We start from the raw sequence: 19,765 nt of genomic DNA, 5'->3' as shown, positions 1-19,765 counted from the left end.
TTAGGAAGGTAAAACTTCAGCGTGGGGATCTTGTAACTGGATCAGAAGCATGAAGAAATGGCTGGCAATGTTTGACCAAGTTACTAGTGACTTCTTGAGCCCCAGCCCTGGGAGCAGAGAGATAGTCAAGATCTAGGCACAACAGATCCAGCTCTTTGCCATTCCAACGAATCTCTTCCTATGAGAGCAATGAGTGTGTGTGTGTGTGTGTGTGTGTGTGTGTGTGTGTGTGTGTGTGTGTGAGAGAGAGACGGAGGGACACAGAGATCTCATCTCTGTGGCCGGGGATGGCCTTGGACCAGGTCATGTAGGCAACCCAATCTGCTCTAATTTTGGAGAATCTGGGAATGGCCAAGTGCCACATAAATTTTCCTAACTGTGGGTAATAGAGAACAGACCAGCAGACTAATGAGTCTAGACCGTAGTTTCAAACTACCTGCTCCTTAAAATATGGGTAGTACATCAATGGTCTCTAAATTATTGGGATGTCACGTTAGCAATCTGTTCTTGTTCTAAGAAGAGTACCATGTCTTTGTGAGTGGACAAGGAGGATGTCTCTATTATAAAAGCTATTTTGACAGACATCCTCTAGTCTTAGCAAATGGGACATCTTGGCAAGAGAAGCAGTTTGTTAGAATCTGATTTATTCATCAGGTAGATTTATAGTAGATTTGAAGAGAAGAGATGACTGAGGATTTTTACTAATGGCACTAAAGTCTTCATGAGTGAAACGACATGATATCAGTGATTTGCTTAAAAAAAAATCCAGTACCCACCACATCCAACAAAATTGCAGATACAAATGAGACAAGATTTTACAGCTGCCCATAATTTTTGAAGCTACGTTGCTGATACATGGAGACTCATTATGCTGTATTTTCTCCACTTTTGGTATGTTTGAACATTTCCACAAGAAAAAGCAAAACAAGAAGAATTAATGAGGCTTTAAAATGACCTCCAGGCTTCATCTTACTCAGCCCACCATCTCTCCTTGGAATTCCGTTCTGCTGTCAATGCTACTTAGTAGATACAGCTGTGTAAGCACTTGGAAACGAGAAACGTGGAAGGCCAAATATAAAGTATTGTTCATGATTTACAGAATTATCACTGGATTCCCTGCCAGTGACAGGTGTCTGCTGCTGTGCACTCTCTTGGGAGTGCGGAGAAGAGGTCAAGAGAAGGTCCCCTTCGAGGCTCTTGGGCTTGCTGAGCACCCTGGGCTGGGAGAGGAGTCAGGAGCACCTGAGATGCTGTGCTGCCGTGGGCCCACGCCGGTCACGGCTGCTGGTGGATCTGCCCCGGGAGCTGGCCAATGTCGGTTGCTGATGAACACAGTCTGCTCTTCTCTAAGTTACTGCAAACTTCCCTCTGCGGGGATGAAGCAACACTTCCGGTTGTGATGGGACACTGAGCGAGCTAAGGAGAAGGAAGAATATGGGACTGGGATGGGCAGGGACCTCAGAGGTGCTGTCTAGTCCTCTGGTTTCCTCAGTGAGCTAGAGAGGATTCCTCCCCGAGTCCGCGAGGCCCGCAGGCCCTAGTCTGAGAACGCTGACCACTGCACTGTGGTCTCCCAAGGGCACGTTCTGGTGACCAAGGCCAACGTTCCCCTACACCACCCTGGACTTCCCTCAGGTTTGTCTCTCGTCTTCAGAGTCCAGGCCCAACAGTCTGAGGCCCAGAACGCTGCTTGCAGCCCCAGCCCCCTTCAAGTCTTTGCTTCCTGTCCTGGAGCCTGCCAGCTTCCCAGAAGGCCTCAGAGGAAAAATGTCCCTTTCTTGCTTGGGAACCCAGACCTCCCAATGGGTCCCCGTTGGGCAGTCTCATCAAGTACACCATAATACAACACCGGTATTTTTCAGGGTCTGGAATGACTCAGTCTTAATTTAGTCTTCCATAAATATTGTGCTAGAGCTTCGCTTTGGCTTGTTCATGCATTTTTTTTTTTCCTTTCACAATTCTCCCTCCTGAGGGAATAATGAGGCCAGCATGTCCCTCCTTGGAGCCAGACTCTCAAACAAATAACTCATTTTCCATGGCCTTAATTTCACTTTTGCAAAGGAACAGTCTACCCCAAAGCTGAGTATGAGTTTCTACCTCTTCTAAACCAATTTGAATGGATAGACTTTCTTGCTTCTGTTCTTCCCATTGGTGTTTCAGAGGCCTCAGCACCCAGGTTGGGTCAGAGTGGGGCTCTGAGTCTAGCTTTCTCGTCACTCAGCAGTGGCAGAGAGCTTCCCCCAAGCACCGGGCTTAGGGATCTCAGACCTGAGATGCAAAGCTGCCTTCCTCCTTCCACATCTGACTCCTTGGGAACGTTGCTTTTCTCCACTGCAGCAACCCCTGAAACAATAAGAAAAATATTCAAACTTTTAAAAAGTCAAACACTGAGTATTTGAAACAAAACTGAGATATATTAATTTTACCTTCCCAAGTCCATTCAAAAATGACTTAGGGAACACCCACTACGTGTCAGGTATTAAGGGAAAAAATCCCCCTTTTCCCCTTATTGCCACAGATTTTCTGCGTTCCGCTTTGACCCCTCGTCTCATGATGTGAAGCTGTTTGCCTGGGATGGATGCCTAGGGTACTAACACGCACTGAAACAGAGGAAAATTTTTTTAAAATTTATTTTTTTATTAACATATAATGTATTATTTGTCTCAGCGGTACAGGTCTGTGATTCTTCAGTCTTACACAATTCACAGTGCTCACCATAGCACATACCCTCCCAATGTCCAGCACCCAGCCACCCCATCCCTCCCACCCCTCTCCACTCCAGTAACCCTCGGTTTGTTTCCTGAGATTAAGAGTCTCTTATGGTTTGTCTCCCTCTCTGGTTCCATCTTGTTTCATTTTTCCCTCCCTTCGCCTATGATCCTCTGTCTTGTTTCTCAAATTCAAAGAGGGAATTCTTCATAATGTGCAGAAAACTGAGAACAAAGAACAAGAGTGAGGCATGACACCCCAAATAGTGAGGCTGTGGGCCAGAGGCAAAACGCATGCTTCTGGGGATCCCCTTGGGCCATCAAGATTAGCAACCACCCAATTCCCCTCATTCTAAATTAGGAGTCTCCAAATTGGGAGTATCTTCTCCACCTCATGGCCTGAGACGGGGACACTGGTCAACATCCAGGCTGTAGTGAAGGAATAATATCACATGGCCTGCTGTGATAGTTGTGAACAAGGAACTCACTCCCAACTGCAGAATCTCAGTTCATAGCAATTTCTTTACTTGTAACCTCAGTCCTCCTTTCCCTGGTGATGACTTTCTTGTCTCTGGCCCCTGTGGGATGACAGAGGTGGGCAGTGAGCTTCTGCCTGCTATGGGCAACAGGATTTCCTGTGGAATGATTTGGGAAGGTCAGTGTGGGTGGGATGGGTTAGGGAAGGGAACGGAAGGATCTGATGGTGTGCACACCTATATAAAGCTGGAGCCTGAGGAGGATTTTAGCTGAAAAAATGCTTTCACATCCTCCCAGTTCGTTTTCATTTGGATTAACGTCCTCATGAGTTCAGGTCAGAGATGGGAAAGATTGGAGAGGAGAGGAGAAAGGCATGGAGGGATTAATGAAGAGAGAGGAAACAGAAGACAGGTGATGGGCAACGGGTAACCAAAGACTGTAAGAGAAATTAACTTTGTTTCAGCCAAGATCAAAATACTCTCAGTACCGGGGCGCCTGGGTGGCTCAGTCGTTAAGCGTCTGCCTTCGGCTCAGGTCATGATCCCAGGGTCCTGGGATTGAGCCCCGCATCAGGCTCCCTGCTCCGCGGGAAGCCCGTTTCTCCCTCTCCCACTCCCCCTGCTTGTGTTCCCTCTCTCACTGTGTCTCTCTCTGTCAAATAAATAATAAAATATTTTTAAAAATATCCTCAGTACGTCTCTCTTCCACCCATGTTTATCATGTAACTAAGTCCATGTGTCCAGTACCTCTAGAGTCCCCACTGAAGGTACAGGAGGGCTCCTGTGTATCATTTTCCTTTTCCGTGGATGGGCTTTCACACGGTTTCTCCTATAAAGTGATACTGGTAGCTTTTTTTTTCTTCAGAGTTTTACCCAAGCAGCCCCTCCAAGAAAGAAATTAAATGATTTAAATGCTGTAAATACTGTATTAATAATTTAAATACTGTAAATACTAAATACTGTATGTTAAAGAGTAATTTTTTTTTTTAACAAAATAAGGCATTTCGGGACAAAGTAATTGCTGTTTTCAAGTGATACATACCCGCTTCTAGGTGTCGCTGATCTTTCTAGGCTTTTATCAGTTTAGAAATTCGCCCTATTCCCTAAAAGTTTTAACTGCTGATACCTGGGGGTGGGTGGAGGGCGTGAAATACCTGAATTCGGGCAGGTGTGCCTGGCAGGAATCTAAGGCGTCTCTCTGCTAGGGAGATGAACTCCAGCCAAGATAAGTCAGTGGCTCTTTAAGGATGATTATGCTATCCCGGTGATGCTGAGTTTAATTAACTGCGGTTAGCCACCGGGTGGGTGGAGGAGACAGAAGAGCATGATGTTTCTAAACGGTAGGTAGAAACAGGTGAAAATGATTTCTTTCCAGTAATGAGCTTGTTCCCGAATTGGCTAGTGGGTATTTTTAAAGCTGTGCTAAATTAGAGGAATCCAACTATCTCACCAGTATCTTGTAGCACATGGGTTGAGGGAGACTATATGGGATATCCAGAAGAGTTCTATACATAAATTGGATTTAATTGCTCCAAGAGTCACTGGAGCTTTCTTTAATCAGACTGGAAATAAGGTTAAGCTGAAGTCTTACAGATATGTGGTACTTAAGGGAGCAAATTAATGGCATGCCTCTGTGTAGCTGTGAGTGGGTAGAGGGAAAGGCAGGCTATGACTGGGGGGGTTTGCCAACTCACAGTCTTTTCTCCTCCTTACTTCTGCAGCTCTGTAGTGTTCCCGTCTGATAGGCCTTGCCTGCGCCGTAAAGCTCTCTGGCTGCGATGGAGGACTGCAGTATTAACAAAGAACTAAAGCAGAAGTTGAACTTTTCCCACTGTGGAGAAGAGAGTGAGAGTGAAGGGCAGAGGGAGGCAGAGGAGAGCAGGGAGGCCCCGAGCCAAACCCCAGACAGGGCTGAAGGTCAGGACTCAGAGGCTAAGTTCACACTCCCCAGGCCTCCCCTTAGTAGCGTCCATGAAGTCGGCACCCTTCAGGCAAAAGGCAAGATGAGTCCAGAACAGGTTTTGAGGACTCCAGTGTCAGGCTCTGGCAAAGGTCCAGAGACCCCAGCCCAGCCAGAAGGCAGGAGCAAGCTGCTGCATTGTGAGAGCCCCTTCACTCCCAAAGTAAGTTGTGGGGCAAGGGGACCTGGGCCGCCAAGATCTGTGTTCCTTCAGTTCAGCGGACGGAGAAGCAGGACGTAGTTGTGTATGTGTATCTGACCGACTTGTCTCATGGGCTATGGATCTCCTCAATTATGTATTTATTGGTGAAAATGAAGAAGAGTTTAAATTGCCAGAAAACAGAACTAAATACCTTGCTAGCTGTCTTCTCAAAACCATTGATGTCAGCAACTATTTGGTGTGGGCCACAAATAAATCTTGGTGGGGAAAAAATATTCCTAGCTAAAGAATATTGGAAGTAGAAGGAATATTGAGATCTAGAGCCCTATGATGCATTCTGCATGTGAGAAAATCCGGGTTCCAAGAGATAAACTGGCTTTTGGCTCAGCCGATGGCAGAGGCAAGACTAGAAACCTGATCTTTTGGTCTTCGTCGACTGCTATTCTTTCCATTACTCCAACTGGCTCTAGGTTTATGTAATTATTTACTAATATTTCCTCCTATAAGAATGTTCACATCCCCCGTTTTTTTGTTGTTGTTGTTGTTTTTTGTTTTGTTTTTTAAAGATTTTATTTATGTGACAGACACAGCGAGAGAGGGAACACAAGCAGGGGGAGTGGGAGAGGGAGAAGCAGGCTTCCCGCGGAGCAGGGAGCCTGATGTGGGGCTCGATCCCAGGACCTTGGGATCATGACCTGAGCCGAAGGCAGATGCTTAACGACTGAGCCACCCAGGCGCCCCACAGCCCCCGTTTGAACATATTCACATATCTCTGCTATTGCTCCTCCCCGAAGGAAGTCCCCCCATTCTTCAGTCTAGTGAGGGGCAGGTTCTTATATGTGAGCAAAGTGTTGACTTGCTGAGACTTCTTTATAAGCTGGGGATGACGAATAGGCAAAGGTCCCAAGTAGTTCACTTAGTCCTTTATTCTTGCTGTGATTATTCTCCTGTTACATCTACACATTATGAAAGCCAGGGAAGGGCTCTGACAGCCCAGTGCCATGGTGTGTGAGCCTCAGGACTGGTATGAGCTCCGCTTTCTGCTGGCTCAGCTTGAGGTACATAAGGCCGTCCTAACAACATCTGTGCTTCTGGTGGCAGACACAGTCACTGTCGGCAGGCCCCTTTAGTTCCTGCTGAGTATGCACATCACATCCACCAGGAAGGACTAAGCTTCTTGTCTGTATCATAGACAAGTTTGTTGTTACTGTACTTATGTGTCCACCTGTGGGTTTTCCAATGGTCCCAACACCAACCAATCGATCGTCCATTTATTTTTTGAGAACCCAGTGTGGGCAAGGAGCACAAGGCTCGGTCTCTGCCCTCGAAGCGCTTACAATCAGCAGAGAGACAGAGAGGAGATGTACCTATAGACACTATGTGATAGGTGCTTTGAGAATGGTTTTGACGTATGTAAATTAGCGGGAGAGTGGGCTGAAGGTATGTGGCTCTGAGCAAGAGTAGGCAGGCAAGGAAGCATGACACGGTATATCTATTTCATTCATTCATTTAAGACGGAGCACATTGATATCAGACCTTCTGCTGGCAAATCCTTCACTGTGTCAAAAAGTGCCCATAAAATGAATTAAGATAAACAACTGAGACAGTGAAGTTCAGATTAGCTGTGCATGGGGAGTGCTGCAGCATGATGAGAAAGAATTGGGAATTAAGTCTCAAGGTCAGGGATGCCTTTCCAAAGAAAGTCAACTCTGAGAGTGGCCTTCAAGGATGATCTAGAGCGATCCAGGTAAAGAAGAGAATGAGAACTTGAGGCCAAGGGAAAAGCAGCTACCAGGCTAGGAGGGGAAAGATCATGTCACACCTAGAAATTGCATGGTTGCTAGGGACGGGGAGGGTGCAGGCAGCGAGGTCAGAGTAGGTAGGCAGGAGCGAGATCGAGATTTTATTCTGAAAGCTCTGAAACCTTCATTAAATGGTTTTGATCAGAGGGCTTTTGGAAAATTTGGCCTTCATGTGCAGGCTGCAAGGCGTGGGAGAGACCTGGGGGCAGAGCGGTATTTACAGCAGATCTGTTGACAAAGGAGAAAGGCTGGAACCATGTCAGCGGTGCACAGTGATAAACTGAGAGATGTTTAGGATTTGCTAAGTGACTTTGATGCAGGATCGTTGAGCCCAATGGTCGAGAAAGAATTCTAGAGACCTTTTACGGTGCAAAAAGGTGTTTTTATTCTAGCACAGGGACAGGACCCGTGGGCAGAAAGAGGTACATTGTGATTGTGAGTGACTGATTATATAGGGTTTTCTAGCCTATGGAGGTGATGGTGACTTTAGGGCTCCAGGAAACTGAGTCTATAGATTACTGGAGGTCTATTATTAAGATTGTGTTTTTCTTGTAAATCATTAAGACAGTTACAAAGTCTACTGGAGTTTCATGTCCTACATGACTGTGATCTTTATCAGTTGACCATTTGTTTTTCTCCTGCCTTTGTTCTTAGGCAGCTACTAGTGCCCGAGGAATGTTTTATATATATATAAATATATATAATATATATAAATAAATATATATATATATAAATATATATATATATCTCGCACCTTAGGGGGAGGGGGTTTAGTGGGATGTCAGTTCATGTTTTGCCCTCAGCTTGCCTTTTCTCTCATCATTTCCCCACCCCCTCCCCCGAACAACCCTCACCCTTAAATCTTTAAGATTGTCGAAGGCAGAAGATCTCATCTTCTGTAGCTTCTTCCTGTTGAATAGGGGCACAGAGACGTCCCTACCTATGGGTCAACGTTGTCCAGTTGGCGAACCTATAGGTGAGTTATGGAAGGCGGAAGCAGCTGAGTCCAATTTGGACAAAGAAGTAACTCTGTGGGTGGTAAGGACCGTCTTCAATCCTTGCTTGAGGACGAGTTTGAGATCTTCTACAGGTTCACAGGAGTAAGAAGGCACGTTAGTTTGTTCATGGGTTCCCTGGGAAGGAGGTACATGAGTCCAGGAAGAGGGTCCCTCTAATATTACTGCAGTGGGAGTACATAATACAACCCAATATGGACTTTTCCATTTTGGGTTGGAGTCCCCTGCTGTATTTGACTTCCAATCTTTTAAACAAACTACGTCTCTGGGGCTTACATGGGACTGACCTTCAGTTATAGTTAAGTCAGGTTTTGGGAGCACGTGATCAGTATACCCATTAAGTAACATGAATTAAGCCAGCCTTGAGTGAACAATTTAATAAGGTATTATAATCTTCATCTAATAACAGGTCCGCTGTAAGAAATGGTTTTCCATATAGTAACTCAAAAGGGCTTAGTCCTAGAGGTTGTTTTGGAGCAGTTCTCATTCTAAGAAGTCCTATTGGTAAGAGAGTAACCCAGTTTTTCTGGGTCTCTAGACTAAGTTGTCATTTTAAAGTATTAAAAGAGGGCGCCTGGGTGGCTCAGTTGGTTAAGCGACTGCCTTCGGCTCAGGTCATGATCCTGGAGTCCCGGGATCGAGTCCCGCATCGGGCTCCCTGCTCGGCAGGGAGTCTGCTTCTCCCTCTGACCCTCCCCCTCTCATGCTCTCTCTATCTCATTCTCTCTCTCAAATAAATAAATAAAATCTTTAAAAAAAAATTAATAAAGTATTAAAAGAAGGACCACTGTCACTTTAGAGATTGTGGAAGGCAAAATCTAGGTATAATGTCTCTCCACAAAACTTTGGTTACTTCTGTGGCTCTTTCAGTTTTACATGGAAGGGCTTCGATCTATCCAGTCAAAGTATCAACAAACACTAGTAGGAACTTACAGCCTCTGTGAGGAGGCATTTGTGTGAAATCAAGCTGCCTCCTGGCTATGTTCCATGGCCTTGGACTGGTTTCAAAAACGGTGGGGGGACGGGGGGCACAGACTGCACCTTCTGGATTTACTTGTGCCCAAACAATACAGGATTGGCAATCTGTTTTATTATAGCTATTAAATTCACTCCATCAAATATATTTTTAACTAAATGTTTTAAAGCATTTTTGCCCAAATGAGTAGCCTGGTGTAAACCCTGTATTACCTTCCATGAGTTATTTTTGGATATAAAGATTTTCCCCTCATTATTAACAAGCCAGTTCTGTGCCTTTTTTGAATTTCCTTGTTCCTGGGCCATGTGAATTTCTTGGTCTGGATAGACTGGAGTTATGGACTTGATTGGAATTAAGACTGGTATGAGACTTAATATTTGTTTATTTTGTGCTGCCTGCTTGGCTGCATGGTCCTTTAGATTATTTCCTTTAGATTCCAAGATCCTATCCTTTTGACATCCTCTGGGGTGAATTAAAGCTACCTCCTTAGATAGGTGTATAGCCTCAAGAAGAGTATTTATTTCAGGCTCATATTTGGGGAGTTATGGCTTGATAATAATCATAATCCATTTCCTTCCAAATTTCCCCATGGGCATGTAGCTCCAGGCAAGCATATTTGGAGTCAGTATAAATATTAATTTTTAGGCCTTTTGCCATTGAAGAGCATGGGTAAGTGCTATTCATTCAGTCTTTTGAGCAGAAGTATTTATTGGAAGGGCTTTTGCCTCAATGGTCTTAGCTAAGCTAACTATAGCATATCTGGCTTTTCTTTCTCCCTTATCCATGAAGCTGCTGCCATCAGCAAACTGTCATCTGCATTTTCAATAGGGGCATCTTTTAAATCTGGTCTGCTAGAAAAAACAAGATCGATCATCTCTGAGCAGTCATGCTCTAGCATAGACATAGGATGATCAGGTCCAGGCATAAAGTTTGATAGGCTTTCAGTATTATTTCAGGTATGTCTAAAAGCATAGCCTGGTATTTAGTAAGTCGGTATCCTGTCATCCATTGGTGGCCTTTGGTCTCTAGGACACTTTGGACCTGATGTGGAGTCTTCACCATCAAGAATTGTCCCAGAGTAAGTCTGCAAGCTGCTTCTCCCAGGACGGCTGTTGCAGCTACTGCTTGAAGACAAGCCAGCCACCCACATTGTCAAGCGACTTTGAAAAATAGCCCACCCATTTTGTTTCATTTCCTAATTTCTGGGTAAGAACTCCCAAAGCTTGTCCCTGTTTTTCTGTTACATATAAAGTGAAAGGTTTTTCTAAATTTGGTAAAGCCAAAGCTGGGGCTGACCGAAAGCTTAACTTTTAATGTTTGAAAGGCTGTCTGTTGGGCCTTCCATCCAGAGTAAAGGTTCTTTACCAGGGCCTTTAATTGAATCATACAATGGTTTGGCTAAGAACCTAAATCCAGGAATCCACAGTGGGCAAAAACCTGCCATACCTAGGAAAGTACAGAGTTGTTTTTTTTGTAGCTAGGGGTCCAAGATCTAATACTGCCTTTTTTTTTTTTTTTTCTGTCAGTAGACAGGGTAGGGTGACTTGTTGTTAGCTCGTATTCCCAAATATTATATTATACTTTTTGTTTCGATATTTGTGCCTTTTTCGGGAAGACACGATATCCTCTGTCTGCCAAGAAATTAAGTGAAGTTATAGAACGGCTATCAGACATTTCTTTTGTGGGACTACAGATGAAAATACCATCCACATATTGAACTATAGTCCCTTGAAGCAGGGAGATACCACGGAGGTCTTCGCTAAGTGCAGCCCTGGAAAAAGTGAGGACTGTCCCTAAATCCCTGTGGCAAGACTATCCAAGTTAAATGGAACAGCCGTGGGCTTGAATGTGAGGCCCATTCAAAAGCAAATTAGTGGCTGTGTTTCTTCACTTTGAGGGATGCAAAAGAAGGTGTCTTTTATTTTATTTTTTTATTTTTTTTAAAGATTTTATTTATTTGAGAGAGAGCACATGAGAGGGGGGAGGGTTGGGAGGGTCAGAGGGAGAAGCAGACTCCCTGCCGAGCAGGGAGCCCGATGTGGGACTTGATCCAGGGACTTGATCCAGGGACTCCAGGACCATGACCTGAGCCGAAGGCAGTCGCTTAGCCAACTGAGCCACTCAGGCGCCCAAGAAGGTGTCTTTTAAAGGACGCCTGGGTGGCTCATAAGCGTCTGCCTTTGGCTCAGGTCTTGATCCCAGAGTCCTGGGATGGAGTCCCCCATGGGGCTCCCTGCTCCGCAGGGAGCCTGCTTCTCCCTCTGCCTCTGCCTCTCTCTCTCTCTCATGAATAAATAAATAAAATCTTTAAGAAAAAAATAAATCAAGTACTGTAAACCAGTTGGCATCACCAGGGACCTGGGTGAGAAATAGTATATGGATTTGGCACTATGGGATGAATAGGCATCCCGCTTCATTTATAGCTCTTAAATCTTGTACCGTCTGATAGTCTCCATCTGGTTTCTTTGCTGGTAAAATTGGAGTGTTATAAGGAGATTGACAAGGTTTTAAAATACCATCTTTAAGAGATGTATCAATAAGTGGTTGTAACCCAGCCTCTGCCTCAGGTTTTAAGGGATACTGTTTTTTTGTTTTTGTTTTTGTTTTTTATGAGGTATAGTGGTTGGGTCCTTTAAGGTCACTTTAATAAACAATATTAATAAACAAATATTAAGTCTCATGCCAATCACAGACCTTTGGATTTACTTCCTTCCAGATATTAGGAATGATATCAGGGCAAGGTTTAAGTTTTCCGGGTGTTAAAGAGAACAAGCTATCCTCTTTAGTCGGAGCAAACCTGCTTCCTGGTTTATACATTAAGTCTCACCCAACTAATGGAGTGGGACAAGATGAAAGGACTAGGAAAACATGAGTAACCAACTGGTTTTTGTATGTACAGGCTAAAGGCATTGTCTGGAGGCATGTTTTAGTTTTCTCTTCTGTGCCAACCATTCTATGTTTAGAAAGACAAGTAGGGCTGAGTAAGAAGAGTAAAGCTCCTGTATCAGTAAGGAAATTGATAAACTTACCTTCCACATCCAGGGTAACCTGGGGCTCAGTCATCCTGATTTTCAATGTCCTTCTTTCTTACAGACAGGACATGGCCCTGGTGGAGAGCCTTTGTTTGGACATTCTTTGCTCCACTGTCCAACTTGGCCACACCTGTAGCATGGGATCTCACCTGCTCCTTCGTCTGATACCGGCTTTATCTTTGGCCCCTGGTTAGTCTGGTGTTGTGAGGAATCCGCAATAGTGCCAGCCGATATTTGAGCCTGTTTTTTACCCTGCATTTTAGCTCTCTAGTCATTTTCTTGCCTAAGGGCCATATTTTTATTATTAAAGACCCCAATAGGGCGCCTGGGTGGCTCAGTTGTTTAAGCGACTGCCTTCAGCTCAGGTCAGGATCCTTGAGTCCCAGGATGGAGTCCCGGGATGGAGTCCCGCATCGGGCTCCCCGCTCAGCAGGGCGTCTGCTTCTCCCTCTGACTCTCCCCCCTCTCATGCTCTCTATCATTATCTCTCTCAATAAATAAAAAAAAATAATAAAAATAAATAAAAATAAAGACCCCAATAGCTACCTCTAGTGGGCGCTGGGTGGGGGTTTGAGGGCCTAAAGCCATTTTAGCCAATTTTTAGTGGATGTCAGGTGCTGACTGACCTAAAAAATTAATGTTTAATATAGTTGTTCCTTCAGAGGAGGTTGGGTCCAGATTTGTGTATTTAGGGATGGTGTCTATCAAACAGCCCTGAAATAGAGCTGGATTTTCATCAGCAACTTGGGTAACTTCCTGAGTTTTATAAATCCCTTAGAGAATCCTTTTTTCATTTCTTCTATTAAACAAGTGGTCATATGGTCTTGTCTTTCCCTTCCCTGTCTATCATCTTGGTAATTCCAGTAAGGTCCGGTATTGGGAACAGCAGTGCCCCCTACTGGATAATGATGGGTAGGGGGTTATCTCTGACTGCTACTTCATCAGCAAATTCTTGAGCCCCTGCCCAGATAGGGTTTTTTCCCTCAGGGGTGCAACAACGAGTTAATATGATGTATATATCTCACCAGGTCAAATAAAAAATAATTGGTAATTGTTGAAAGTCCTCATAAATTGAGAACAGGGTTTTCGGAATATCGTCCTAATTGTTTATCTGAGCCAGGTCTGCCATGGAGAATGGAACATGACTAACTGTGCCCATTTCTCCATTAGCAACCTCCCTAAGAGGATGCAATCCATATTTAGGTAGAAATCCTAGAAGACAGGGAGTTCCACTCCTGGTATGTCCATCTGGCCTGGGAGCAGAGGGGTCTTTAGGTTTATAAGGAGGAGAGAGAGTAACAGAGCCAGTGGCTTCTTTGTTTGGATTGGCCAGTGATTTCTACAGTAACCCAGGTTTGTTAGGAGAAATGGGCCTATTTAGAGAATCATCATCCAGTATATCCAGAGGGGGTTTATTAACCTGGTTGGTGGTTAGACACATTTTGCAAGAGGCCCTTAGATCAGGATCCTGATTTAGGGCCATGAAGGCCTGGACATAGGGTACCTCAGTCCATTTGCCCTGTTTCCTGCAGAAGAGTTCGGATAGATCGTATTAAAGTTTAATGTCCATTAATGGGCCATTTTCCCTCATTTCCCGAGGAGTACTGAGGCCATGCAATGTTACAGAAGAAGATCAGTTTTTTTTCTTTCTTAGATCTTGCAATCTGAATTGATTCCAGTAGGTTAAAAGGCATCCCAAGGGAGGATACTTGGGAACTAAAGATCCCATGCTGCTAGAAAAGTAGAGGTTTATTACCAAAAATCCCCCCTGCCTCCTATGTGGCATCTATGCAGGATATGTCCGAGGTTTCTAGTGTCAAAGTGACCAGAGGCATCCTTCTAAGAAGGTGCTATGAACACTGCCTTGCCTTGGAGGAATGCTGGTGTCCCTCAAATTCCCCATTGCATTCTAGATGACTAATGGGTGCCCGCGAATGGACCAAAATGCCATGGAGAACCTGTCATTCTTAACCCATGGAAAACATCAGCAAAGTTTTACAAGGGGAAATTATATAATATTGTAATTTAAGTATTCAGTAGGGGACATTGATGAATAATAGTAAAGATAGAAATCCATCCTGGTCTAAGTGACATTCCAAAACATGTAGTCTTTTATAGCTGACTTCTCTAGGAGATGGTCCCCAGTTGGGTTTTAATTCAATTGGGTACTGGTTTCAGTCAGCTCTGAGAGGAGGTCTCGTGGCCAGAAGTGGGTAGGCCAGGGATTTGGATGGGATTGCATTAGACCAATGAGGAAGAAACCTTACATGAGATTCTTAAGATTGGCAGCTGTCCTAGTGACTTAGGTGGCTGTCCGTGCCCAAGAAAGACAACTGTGTATAAGAATAGGAATAACGAGAGGGCATTGAGTTTCTGGGCCTTAGAACCATTCTGGCCAACAGAATGAGCTTCCAGTCAAAAGGAATTGAGTTTCCGGTCAAAAGGCAGGCTTTCTCGTCCCCATAGAGTAGCCACGGGCTAGACTATTGCAGCCTGAGCTATTGACACGAAAGTATTCCAATAAGACCATATTCCTTGAAGAGCCTCTGAAATGAAAGTAAAAGGAGAAGAGAGAGTAACTCACCAAGTTGTGCTGAGGCTCGAAGTCCAGATGAAGGTAAGATGCAGAATGCCTGTATGGGCCACCAAAATATGATGCAGGATCATTGAGCCCAATGGTCAAGAAAGAATTCTTGAGATGTTTTGCGGTGCAAAAAGGTGTTTTTATTCTATTAAAAAAAATATTTATTTGACAGAGAGAGAGTGAGAGAGGGAACACAAGCAGGGGGAGTGGGAAAGGGAGAAGCAGGCTCCCCACTGAGCAGGGAGCCCTGATGTGGGGCTCGACCCTAGGACCCCGGGATCATGACCTGAGCTGAAGGCAGATGCTTAACAACTGAGCCACCCAGGTGCCCCCAAAGGTGTTTTTATTCTAGCATGGGGACGGGACCCGTGGGCAGAAAGAACTACATTGTGATTGTGAGGAGTGACTGATTATATAAGGTTGTCTATCCTATGGTGGTGAAAGTGATGTTAGGGCTCCAGGAAATTGAGTCTATAGGTTCCTGGAGGTCTATTATTAAGATTGTGTTTTTCTTGTAAATCATTAAGACAGTTACAAAGTCTAGTGGAATTTCATGTCCTACATGACTGCGATCTTTATCAATTGACCATTTGTTATTCCCCTGCTTTTGTTCTCAGGCAGTTATTAGTGCCTGAGGAATGTTTATATATATATATATATATATATATATATATATAATGTTTATATGTTTATATATATAATGTTTATATATATAATGTTTATATATAATGTTTATATGTTTATATAATGTTTATATATGTTTATATATATGTTTATATATGTTTATATATGTTTATATATAATGTTTATATATGTTTATATATATATATATATATCCCACCTTAAGGGGAGGGGGATTTGGTGGGGTGTCAGCTCATGTTTTGTGCTCAGCTTGCTTTTTGTTCTCTCATCAACTTGATGGAGGCATTGAGGGAAAAGGAGGATCTAGGGTCCTTTGATGCTTCTGCCTTGACTGAGTAAATTGTAACTTGAATCAAGATAGGTGATGCTAGAGGCATTTACAGATTTGGAGAAAGCAGAGGTGTACTGTAAATCATTGGATAAATGGGTCTGGAGTGCAGGAAAACAAACTAAATTGGAGATCTATATTTGGATATCATTAGCATTTTGGAAGTTGTTGAAGCCTTGGGTGTGGATGAGCTCAAGCAGCCTGAGTGCCAGAGTAAGAAGAGAAGTGGTCCAAATTAGTAATCCTGGAAGTGCCAAGATTGGAGGGGCAGGAAAAGAACAGAGCTTGGGAGGGAAACTGGAAATGCAACTGAAAAAGTGCACGCTTTATGAGGAATGCAGTTTGGGTTAGAAGAGAGAGAGTGGGCAATGATCAGTGGTGATGTTATGCTGAACACAAGGATGCAGAGGAATGGAGGACTGACTTAGCTCAGCCTTACCCAAGAGAGAGGACTAGAAATCCTGTGAAGTGACTTTAGGTCACCATAAAGACTTCCTAGCACAACTAGCTAGAATAGAAGAGCTTCCCGAGGAGGTAGTGGGTCCCTGAGCTAAATGCATTGAGCACTAGTTGATGATCACTTGGTAGGAACTTTGTAAAAGAATTCAAGCATCAGGGACTAATTGTACTAACTGGGCCTTTAAAGTCTGCAAGTCCTGAGATACAATGATGTTGTGTCTTGAAGGTGGGAGGTTGCCTTCTCCTCTTGCCATCTTCAGACACAAAAGAGCTATTCCTGAATTTTCCTTTCCCTCGATCATCTGTAACAGAGCTGTTGCTTATGGAATTAGCTACACTCCCTGGAACATATTTATACTCTCAACCTGGATATCTTTCCAGAAATTTTTAATCTGCTTTACTTTTAGACAGAACTTCCTTTTCATAAGCCTTGTTCCAAACTAAGTTCTTTTGGATTTGCAAAAGGATTACTCACAATTCTACCATTCTGGCAATACAATCCATATTAAATATAATTAATACCTCTGTACGCCTTAGCATCTAGCCCAGCATCGGCTACTTAGTAGGCACCAAACAAATATCTGGATGAATACTTGAGGGGAAGTTAAAGTATACACTGAGAACATAAGGACCAGGTCTTCTAGAGTCCTTTTCATTTCTCTAAGCTGGAGTATAGTCTTTAAAAAGCTAGAGGTAGTAGTAGAGTTGGTGCTTTTCATAGCTGGCCATCAGAATTGCCCAGGGGGAGGCGGTGGATCTTAACACAAGTACAGATTCCTGTGTTGATCCTCTAATCAGAATATCCAGAGGAAGACTAGGAATTTGTATTTTTCATAAGAGGAGCAGTTATAATGCAACTAGTTTGCACCAAACGAGATAACCTCTAATTCCTTTTCGGCAATAACATTCTTTGGTTCAAATATTAACTAGCTGATATGGAACTGCTTCTTTTTTTGTACTAACCCCATTCTGTTTTCCCTTTTTGTCATCCTCATTCAGGGTCTGCTAAGCCAGTCGGTGATTTCTTCAACAGAGAAGCTCCCCTCCAGAGGCTCTAAACATTTGAGGTTCACACCTGTTCCCTTTGTGGATGAGATGACCTCATCGGCTCTGGTCAACATTAACCCCTTTACCCCAGAGGCCTATAGAAAACAATTCCTTCAGTCCAATGGCAAGAGGAAAGCCCGAGGAGATCTGTAAGTGTACTGTTGCCTCTACCTTTTGAGAACTGATCTTACTATGGTCAAGCAGAAGGGAGAGTGTGAAAGTAAGATTGGGAATAGGAACTCTACTTGAATGCAACTGATATCCTGTTCACACATCCACTCCTTCCTAAATGTTAATGTTGGTCTGCTTTGTCATGGAGATTCTAGTGTCTCCCTATTCTGAAGTGTACTGGATGGTGTCTTCTCTCTGAAAGAATAGGGCAGAGTAAGCAATACTCATCTGACTTCCATTAGCAAGTTGAATGAGCTATGGAACTGCATTCACGTGGTCTCCATGTTACTGCATGTTACTTGTGCAGTTACTTAGGGACTGTTAGGTTGTGCATATTACTTAGGGACATTTCTTTACTATGTCTCTTTGATGCTTCCTTTTTTTTACACAAAGGAAGCGCCTTTAAAATGGGCCCGTCATTTGTGCTCATATGTACTCAGCAAAATAAATGCACGGCTAACAATCTGAAGTATGCAGAGCATTTAATGTGTTAGGTTGAGTTGTTTCGTTTGGAATCAATGACTCTGTATTAACCAGCTTTGTGGCCAGAGTAGGTTTTTTCAATACTATCTCCTGGATCTTAAGTAAACAGAACTTCAGTCCAAGTATATAGGTCCACTTTTATTACCAAGAATTCTATTGGTTTTAGCTCTTGAGGATTCTTTGCAAATCATCAGAATTGATTCACCTCTCATGGACGCTAGCCAGAGGAGACAGTTAATTTGAGTTTCCTGCAATGAAAGTGATGACACTTTAGTAAGAGCTCTTGGTGCTTCTGAGTGAGCATTTTTCTCCCTTATTGTGCTGTTATTTTTTTGTGGTGTTATTTTATAAGGTATTAGAATGTCGTATTAAATTTAAGTCACAAATGTCCAGCATCAGTTTGTCTCCATCAGTGTAAAGTCTTCCTCAATTTGCACTTTCTATCCTGTGCTTCTCCAGAAGAAAAATCTATAGCTGGCTGCTCTAGAGATTGAAATCTGGCTTAGAGATCCAGAATGCAACTGCTCATGCCAAAGAGGATGTTTGGCAGAGCTTATTGGAAAGTAACTGAAAATATCTTAGCCAGTGTTAGAGCTTATTCTGCTGTACTGATGGTCTGCCTGTGAACCTAGGGCAAAGCAGGGGAGGTAGGTGCTGGAGGGGAAGGTTGCAGTGAGGCAGGAAAGCGTGCTCAGTTTCCTGTGTCCTGTGTGCTCTCACCTCCACTGTTCAGTGTCGCTCTGTTTGCCTAGAACCCCACTCCTGCCCCTTAGCTGATTCTTACTCGCTCTTGAAACTTAGCCCGCCTATCCTCTCTCGGGAAAGACTTTTACTCTTGGAATCATGATTTGGGTGCTGCCTATGGTGTCGCTTGGTATCTTGTTCTTATTCTTGTTTCTTACATTGAAATTTTCTATTTATCCTTGTCCCCAGTTATAAACAGAAGTGGGGAAGGAATTGTCTTATTTACTCTCACAACCCCAGAACCTGGTATAGTATCAAGCCCATGCCAATCATACATTGATATCACTTCTTTTTTTTTTTTTTCTAAGTGAGGAAGCTGGTCCAGGGGAAGGCAATGTAGAACAAGGGCTGCCTGCCAAGGTGAGCACAGTTCTTTGTTTCAGCGGTCATAACTTAGGCACTTCATCCTGTTGTCAATCTCTCTCTCACTATCTCCTTCTCCCTCTCTCTCTCCATACCACCCACCCCACCTCACTTTGTAGATTTACCATGTGCCTTACAGCTGAATTGATCTGGACTCTCAGCAGGGTCTATATTCTTAGCTAGTTACTACTTTATCAGATACTGCCTGATCAGTATATCGCTAAATCATTAACTTGCAGTGTTTTTAAATTAATGGCTACTGTTTCTATCTTGGATTTATGGAAAAATTCTATATTCGTGGGGTAGAGAAATGAAGGGAAAATTCAAGATATTTAAGGTCCAAAAATGGAGAAGCAGAAGAGAGCAATATGGCATAAAGCCAAAAGTTTAAATGTAAAATTTTAGCTCTTAAATGTATCAGTTATCTATTGATTTTTATTTATTTATTTATTTTTAAGATTTATTTGAGAGAGAGAGAGAGAGAGACAGAGCACAAGCAGGGGGAGAGGCGGGGAGAAGGAGAAGCAGGCTCCCTTCTGAGCAGGGAGCCCGACATGGGGTTGGATCCCATGACTCTGGAATCAAGACCTGAGCCAAAGGCAGATGCTTAACCATCTGAGCCACCCAGGCTATCTATTTATTTTTAAATAATGTTCACAATCTTTGTTGTAGCATCCCTCATTTGATAACCTAGCCTAATAAAATAATATTGTAAATATTATCACCAGAGATGCTTATTGCAGCCTTAACTTGTAATGGCAAAAAAAAAAGTACTAAATGTCCAATAATAATGGCCAAATAAATTATAATTTAC

At 43.4% G+C, this 19,765-nt stretch overlaps 1 protein-coding gene and 1 long non-coding RNA gene across 5 annotated transcripts in view; one reads left to right on the top strand and one right to left on the bottom strand.

Annotated features, from left to right (window-relative positions):
- Positions 1 to 736: 736 nt before the first annotated feature.
- LOC123835229 (uncharacterized) overlaps positions 737 to 19,765 on the bottom strand; it is a 40,245-nt gene continuing 21,216 nt past the window's right edge. Inside the window, exons 2-3 of one of the 4 annotated variants that reach the window (XR_010406338.1) lie at positions 3,197 to 3,286; positions 737 to 2,343 (exon numbers count right to left, since the gene is read on the bottom strand). This is a non-coding gene — a long non-coding RNA (uncharacterized LOC123835229). Of the gene's footprint in view, positions 2,344 to 2,426; positions 2,746 to 3,196; positions 4,869 to 19,765 lie in introns of those variants that run through there. The other 3 variants (XR_006788682.3, XR_008505221.2, XR_010406337.1) reach the window with 3 other exon arrangements.
- Positions 4,880 to 19,765, top strand: part of WEE2 (WEE2 oocyte meiosis inhibiting kinase) — a 30,726-nt gene continuing 15,840 nt past the window's right edge. Inside the window, exons 1-3 of the mRNA XM_045865193.2 lie at positions 4,880 to 5,307; positions 17,143 to 17,339; positions 18,897 to 18,948. Coding sequence (XP_045721149.1) covers positions 4,963 to 5,307; positions 17,143 to 17,339; positions 18,897 to 18,948 — 594 coding nt within the window. The 5' untranslated portion in view covers positions 4,880 to 4,962. The remainder of the gene's footprint in view (positions 5,308 to 17,142; positions 17,340 to 18,896; positions 18,949 to 19,765) is intronic.

Source organism: Mirounga angustirostris, unplaced genomic scaffold, assembly GCF_029215605.1.
Source record: "Mirounga angustirostris isolate CCGP_5_RB_7025 unplaced genomic scaffold, mMirAng1.0.hap1 SCAF_12, whole genome shotgun sequence".
Lineage (NCBI taxonomy): Eukaryota > Metazoa > Chordata > Mammalia > Carnivora > Phocidae > Mirounga > Mirounga angustirostris.
The sequence above is the reverse complement of the archived record's forward strand: the minus strand, read 5'-3'. Positions and strand labels throughout refer to the sequence as shown.